General features: G+C 44.0%; 1 protein-coding gene and 1 long non-coding RNA gene across 2 annotated transcripts in view; one reads left to right on the top strand and one right to left on the bottom strand.

The window, feature by feature from the left end:
- The first annotated feature begins 1,765 nt into the window (after window positions 1-1,765).
- Window positions 1,766-3,002, top strand: LOC127010327 (uncharacterized). Its single transcript, XR_007763055.1, has 2 exons — window positions 1,766-2,310; window positions 2,397-3,002. It is a non-coding gene; the product is annotated as an uncharacterized LOC127010327 (long non-coding RNA).
- A 148-nt stretch (window positions 3,003-3,150) lies between these two features.
- LOC127010326 (protein Wnt-2b-A-like) overlaps window positions 3,151-7,900 on the bottom strand; it is a 41,115-nt gene continuing 36,365 nt past the window's right edge. The window contains exons 6-8 of the mRNA XM_050884208.1: window positions 7,099-7,244; window positions 6,353-6,472; window positions 3,151-5,297 (exon numbers count right to left, since the gene is read on the bottom strand). Coding sequence (XP_050740165.1) covers window positions 5,096-5,297; window positions 6,353-6,472; window positions 7,099-7,244 — 468 coding nt within the window. The 3' untranslated portion in view covers window positions 3,151-5,095. The remainder of the gene's footprint in view (window positions 5,298-6,352; window positions 6,473-7,098; window positions 7,245-7,900) is intronic.

Below are 7,900 nucleotides of genomic sequence, written 5' to 3' on the forward strand. Positions count from 1 at the left end.
TTGATAGATAGATTGTTACGTGTATAAAACAGACAGATAGAGATAGATAAACATTGAGATAATTGAATGTATATAGATTGATAGATAGATTGTTACGTGTATAAAACAGACAGATAGAGATACATAAACATTGAGATAATTGAATGTATATAGATTGATAGATAGATTGTTACGTGTATAAAACAGACAGATAAACAGATAGATAAATATAGAGATAATTGAACGTATATAGATTGATAGCTAGATTGTTACATATATAAAACAGGTAGATAAACAGATAGATAAACAAAGATATAGGTGAATGAATGCATATAGATAGACAGGTTCCGCACACGTTCAGTTCAGGTTCAAATAAAGAGCAACAAGGAATAGTTTATTATCCCTACGTTTATTGGGTCGTCTTGCCATTCACTGCATGACCTAACACAAGAGCCAATCCTCGTCGTCTGAACCTGAGGCCACACCACACACACCTCTACCAGCCCTGCGAGTCCTCCCCTGGGCGAGATATATAGAGGGAATGTTCACCAATTCCCACGCACAGTTCCAGTCAGTACGCATATCAGGGAATAGATTGAAATTATATGGAATGCAGAGGAGGAAGGGAAAGGAGGTAAGGGAGTAGAGACATGGACGTAAGGGAAGAAGGAAGGGAAGTTGATGACGGAGGAGACGAAGGAGGGAGAAAGGGAGAGGAAGGGAGGTAGAGGGAGAGACATAGAAGGGAAGAAAGTGAAGGAATAATGGAGGAAAACTATACTAAAGGAGAGAGGGAGAGAAAGATATAAGGGGGAGGAAAAGTGGAGGGAGAAGAGAGGAAGGAAAGTGAAGGAATAATGGAGGAAAACGCTACTAAAGAAGAGAGAGAGAGAGAGAGAGAGAGAGAGAGAGAGAGAGAGAGAGAGAGAGAGAGAGAGAGAGAGAGAGAAGGGAGGGGAATAGTGAAGGGAGAAGGGAGAGGAAGGGAGGTAGACGGAAAGACATATAAGGGAAAAAATGAATAATCTCAGTAATCTCAGTCTATTAATCTCACGCTAACTTAAGATTCTATTGAGAAATATATATGAAAAAAAAAGACCAACGAAATATCAAAAAAAAAAAAAAATAAATAAATAAATAAATAAAATAAAACGGACTATAGCCCAAACAAACACTGGTAAACATTCTCTTTTAACACATAATCATTCCCTTAACATTCAATAGTAGTTTCGAGTATGTCCGATATGCGTACGAATTGGAGCGGCGCGTACAAATCAGCGAACATACCCTCCACTGACATGTTGCTTACTCGTACACCAACGTTGCCAGATTATCGTACTCAGAGTATCGTATTTACCAGTTTGACCTATAACTATTAACAAAAAACACCAACAGTTAACCATTTCAACGATAACTATATATGGAACCGGTTAAAGGGGCGGAGGAGACAATTTTGGGGGTTGGAATTCGGCGACCATAAGACACTTTCAATTCTCACATCAATTATTTCTAAAGGTCAAAGAGGGGGTCAATCGGGTTCTGATGAGTGTTTCTTTAGGTTCACGGTACAGAGGAAGGGTCAAACTACCACCAGGGTCATAAAACTACTCCTGGAAATGCCCACAACTCTTACGAAAGCCTTGTCAAATATGTGTTTCTTTAGGTTCACGGTACAGAGGAAGGATCAAACTACCACCAGGGTCATAAAACTACTCCTGGAAATGCCCTGAACTCCGACGAAAGCCTTGGCAAATATATGTTTCTTTAGGTTCACGGTACAGAAATGCCCTGAACTCCGACGAAAGCCTTGGCAAATATGTGAACTTGGGCGACGAAATGGTTGAAAATACGACCTGACCACGACCATCTGGCAACGTCGCAGGCTCTCATCTCGCTGCTGGCTGTGACTGGCTCCGCGGGCTGCATCACCGAAGACAAGGCTCTCTATCATGCCTCATATAGACTATCACGAATATATGCACACATGACAAAACACATTATCTCGAGGACGCATGCAAAGGTCACGGTGGGCACTTACAATACTGGTACCGGATTCATCAAGACCTGGTGTTGGTAAGTCTTCTGATAACTCCATCTGTGCTATGAACGCTCTTGTGATCTTTAGGTGACTCCAGTGGCAAGGAATGGAAGGACGACCAGGCCAGGTTAGGTTAGGTTAGGTTAGGTTAGGCAGCCCTTTCTTTATTCGTTGTCATAGGAGCCGACTAAAGACAAGGGTCGTTCTTAGAGGTTAGGTTAGGTTAGGTTAGTCAGCCCTTCATTCATTGTCACCGGAGCCGCCTAAGGACAAGGGTCGTTCTTAGAGGTTAGGTTAAGTTAGGTTAGGTTAAGTTAGGTTAGTCAGCCCTTCATTCATTGTCACCGTAGCCGCCTAAAGACAAGGGTCGTTCGTAGAGGTTAGGTTAAGTTAGTCAGCCCTTCATTCAGTGTCATCGAAGCCGCCTAAGGACAAGGGTCGTTCTTAGAGGTTAGGTTAGGTTAGGTTAGGTAGCCCTTTTTTTTATTCTCATCCGAGCCGCCTAAGGACCAGGATCGTTCGTAGAGGACAGATTTACTAAAAGACTTACTAACGACAGGTCTTGTAAGTGGGTTGATGAATCCGGCCCCTGTGTCTTAGGGTGTAAGGAGAACAGAATATTGTAACAGCGAATACAGAAGACAATTTACCTTTATCTTTCCTACTCTTCCACGACTGACTGACTGAGCTCTCTACCTACACACCCTCTTCTCCTTGATCCAGTAAGTAGCCAGAGGTATACAGACTAATGTTAGATTAATTTACACTTAATACTCAGTAATATATAGTTATGTAATAAAATTAATTGCTCTGATATTCACACTATATTGCGGGTTCACATTGGAAATAAGTGTTTATATAGACTTTCATGTGTCATTCTCAGTAAACTACATGAGCCGTTGGGGATTACAAGGCCGCGGGCACCGTTTTTTGGAGGAGCGAGAAAAGTACTGTCCAATTTTTTTTTTTTTTTTTTTTTTTTTTTTTTTACCACAAGGGACGCAAAGGTTCAAGTCACACCACCAGGCTGACACACTTGACTGAACCCATTCCAGGTAGGATCTAATCTCACTATTTTATCTTTCCTTGTCGCATTATACTTATTCAATCTATTTACTATCGTGTTTTATTATCATTTCGTATCATATGTAATCTTATTAGTATTTATTTTTCCTGGTATCATTTCATTATTACTTCCTCGCGGTGCTCGCTGTCTTGTGGCTCCAGACTGCTCACATGTGTATCCTCGACCAAATATAAGCCATACCGCGTTATATCCACCCAACCAAACTCCTAGGAGATACATGCACATGTGAAAGTGTATACAGCAGTTACTTCTAACTTTCAAAGGTCATTTTTACACTTAAAATATATATTATATATATACACACACATCTACTGCTTTACTGCCTACACGAGAGATACTTGCTATATACACCGTGCCACATGAGCTACATACAGCCGTGTCTATATGTACAAAATGAGGATCAGGTACATGGAGCAAAAACTTAAAACAGCACAGCAATGTTACTTTGGACCGGAGGCGGCGCGGGCTGTCACCAACCCGCGCCCGCTGTCTCCACCGTACAGGCTCAGAAGGATTGGTTTGAACTTAAGCTGGAAACAAGGTCATCAAACTTTAGCTACTAGAAACTATCTACTTCAGAGTATTTTCACCTGCACTCTTTTAATTTCAGAATCGAACACTCGCCCTGCCCGTGCCAGTCCAGTAACACCGATACAGTTTAACCTTCGGGGTGTCCATCAATGGGAGTTAACCTTCGCAACACTCGCCAGTCCCACGCAGCCCGAGGTGGAGGGTGCGCGGCTTGCTTGTGGACAGGTGAATGGGACACACTTCGAGGGGGAGGGGGAGGGGAAGAGCTTACCTCCTACGATAATGAGAGTACAGAGCCAAGCAACATTACCTGCAAGTGTTCAACTAAGAAAAAAACTATTGCTTCAAGATACTGACAAATAAGTTCTTGTTGTCTTTACACTTCCCGCGTCCCATACCTTATGAGGACAACAGCCAGTGGAGTGTTCCAGAGCCAGGGACGCCAAGCCTGGACCCAACACATTCACTCCTTGCATCCCTCTGTAGCCTCGTGCACTACGCCAGCTCTCAGAGAACCCGCACAATTCAGGCCCCCAAGAACGGCACTACAAACTCATAATGTGTTCTTCCTGAGACAAATCAATCAATCAATAGGGACATATGCCTGGGGAGGAGGGGGCGTCACTTCACCCACCCTACGATGCCAACTCCGGGTATCCAACGAGCAAGCCTCCATACACGTGCCCTTTCCATGCTAAGCGGACCGAGACAAAACGGTTTAGGTATTTGGTATTTTCAACCAGTAATGGAGTCTCGTCAAACCATTTTTTCCGATGTAGTTTTATGTTCTGAAGACGATAATTACCGTAAAAACCATCGGAAGTACTTCATTATAAAGGTAAAGGGAGTTCAGGGGAGAAAAGACCAGTGAGGAGGTTACATAATACTTTTATCCACCTGTCTTTTAGTGACCCTAAGGAATATCAGGCAAGAACACTCTCCTCTCTGAGCGGCTTCCTAGATAATCACCAAGATACCGAAGAATATATATTTGCAAACTCGCTACGGGGGAGGGGGAGACGGGTCCTGACCTAAGAAGCTTAACCCAGCCAAACCGTTACCTTTACTGCCCTGGACTTTCTGCTATCCGTGACCTAACCTGACCCAGCAACACGAGACCATCACACTTCTCTACGGCAATCCTCTCGACGCGACATCTGACACTCTTCGCGGTAGTCTTTGCAACATCTGACGGGGCTACACTTACGATCCTGTCATCCTTCCCGCCCTGCCCTCCACACCCCGACCTCTGCCTGACCTGACCACGCCACAACACGCCACCGAACACTCACTTACAGTAATGCTCTTCGCGGGATACCTGACACTCGTCGCTGTGGAGTTTGTAACATCAGATGCGCCTACACTTACGACCCTGTCTCCCCTCCTGCCCTGCCCTCCACCCCGACCTCTGCCTGACCTGACCACGCCACAACACGCCCCCACGCCACGCCACCGAACACTCAGTTGCAGTAATGCTCTTCCCGCGACACCTGACACTTGTCGCAGTGGACTTTGCAACACCAGACGAACCTACAATTGCACTTCTCCGTCACCTCGCGCACCTTGGTCTGGTACCCGCGGCCGCAGCACAGCAGCCGGCAGCCGTCCATGCCCCAGCTGGTCTTGTTGCACAGACGACCAGACGTTCCCAGCACCCCGAGTCTGCGGACGGTAAGTATGTATGAATAGATAGATGGGTAATGTTTTTTTTTTTTACATCAAAGGATACGGCTCAAGGGCAACAAAGAGGGTACCAAAAAAAAAAAAAAAGCTCGCTACTCGCCGCTCCCACAAGAGTAAAAAGTAGAGTAGCCAAAAGAGAGGTCAATTTCGGGCGGAGGTGTTTTCTTACGTGTATACAGATAGATAAATAGGCTGAAAGATATAGATGGATGAATGTATATATAGATGGATAGACAGGCGGACAAGCTGATAGACAGACAGACATAGGAAACTGACCGATAGATCTATAAACAGTTAAGACAGATTGACATACAGAAAGATAGATCGATAAATGCGAGGATAAGACCGATAGACAGATAGATAAAAACAGATAGACAATGAATAGACAGACAGGTAGATAGCAAGACAAATAGATATAGATAAATAGTTAACACAGACAGACAAACGAAGAGATAGACCAATAATTGTAAGGGAAGGTCTGGTACAGATAACACCGATAGACAGATACAGATAGACAATGAAAGACAGACAGGTAGATAGCTGGACAGATAGGTAAATAAATAGTTAACACAGACAGACAAACGAAGAGATAGACCAATAATTGTAAGGGAAAGCTACAGGTACAGGTAAGATACAAACAGGTGAATGCAAGCCTCCTCCCGAAACTGACCTATCTTTCGGCCACTCCTCTAACTCTTTTTAGGAGCAGTGAGTATATCGGGCTTTTTTTTTTTTACATTTGTGACCTTTTTTATGCCCTTGAACTGACTCCTCTGCTATAAAAAAAAGCAGGTCCATACAAGCCTCCTCCCAAAATTGACCTATCTTTCGGCCACTCCTCTAACTCTTTTTGGGAGCAGTAAGTATCAGGCTTTTTTTATTTTTTACATTTGTTATCTTTTTTTTATGCCCTTGAACTGACTCCTCTGCTGTAGAAAAATAAAATAAAATAAAATAAAATACAACCAGGTGAACGCAAACGGCAGGTGAGTAGCCGCAATCAACACAGGTAAAGGCGCAGGCAGGTCACTCACTCCTCGTCCCTGGTGCAGTAATCCGGCGACTCCTCCAGGTACACCAGGTCCCGGCGGGTTGGTCGCTTGAAACCTCTCTTGAGTGGCCGGAGTTTCTTTCTCTTCCTCTTCTTCACGAACCTGAGGGAAGAGAGTCATATTCTTAAACATTCCGGCGCCCAAGGACATACATTTAACAAGGCTTTCGTGGGATTTGCGGGCATTTCCAGGGGCAGTTTTATGACCCTGGTGGTAGTGTGACCCTTCCTCTGTACCGTGAACGTAAAGAAACACCCATGGAGACGCGTTTGACCTCTTATTTTGCCTTTAGAAATTATGGATGCAAGAGAAGGGAGCGTCTAACAATACCGACCTCTAAGAATCTTTGTCATACAGTGAGATAAACGTTGCCAGATTGTCGTACTCTCTCATATTCCCCGATTTCCAACCCAAAAGCTGTCTCCTGTCCTATGCCCCAATAACTGTCTTTTTGTGTTGTTATCGTTGAAATGGTTAATTATTCTTGTTTCCTGGTGATATTTGAAGGGTGAGAAGCCTAGTTATGTGATGGTCCGAGTACGATAATCTGGCAACGGCTCCTTTCCAAATCAATCAGTTCCTATAGCTACGGAAGAGGTGACGTTTTATAAGTTTAGAACACTGCCAAGTTTAGGTTAGGTTAGTTAAGATTAGGTTAGGGTAGGTTCAGAGATACGAGACCTGGCGTAGACGAATCTTCTCTACCAAGTTAACGAGTCTATAGTTACCTGACGATGGAAGCACCCTCGAAGCGCTGCAGAAGGGAGTCGCCGATGTTGGTGAAGGGTCCCATCCGACGCCAGCAGACCCGCATTGAGCAAGACCCAGAGACGCCGTGACATTTACATACGAGTTCCATCTCTGACCTGATAGCCTGCGAGAGGGGAAAGGAGGATGATGAGGACGTGATGTGAAGGATGATTTAAGACAAGTTAGGTGGACAACTTCGTGACCTTAAGAATGACGGGAGTTTATCTATCTGTCCATCTCTGACCTGATAGCCTGCGAGAGGGGAAAGGAGGCGGGTGAGGATGTGACGTGAAGGATGATGTAAGGTGGACAACTTCGTGACCTTAAGAATGACGGGAATTTATCTATCTGTGTCTGTCTGTCAACCTGTCTATCTGTTTATATGTCTATCCGTCTGTCTATCTATTCGTATCTATCTATTTACATCTAACTCATGTTCTATATCTACCATGTCAATCTGTCTCTGTCTATCAATTTATATATCCCAGTACATGTTAATCAGTATTACTAAACATTTCGTCACCCAAGTTCTCCTATTCGCCAAGGCTTTCGTAGGAGTTTTGGGCATTTCCAGGAGTAGTTTTATGACCCTGGTGGCAGTTTGACCCTTCTTCTGTACCGTGAACCGAAGGAAACACTCATTAGAACACGATTGACCCCTTCTTTGACCTTTAGAAATAGCTGATGTGAGAACCGAAAATGTCTTACAATACTGACTTAAGAGATCTGTTATGAAGGAGGAGATTCTGTAAAGTTGTGTGCAAGGTAGTTTGGATACTT

Source organism: Eriocheir sinensis, chromosome 43 (assembly GCF_024679095.1).
Source record: "Eriocheir sinensis breed Jianghai 21 chromosome 43, ASM2467909v1, whole genome shotgun sequence".
In the NCBI taxonomy this organism is placed as follows: domain Eukaryota; kingdom Metazoa; phylum Arthropoda; class Malacostraca; order Decapoda; family Varunidae; genus Eriocheir; species Eriocheir sinensis.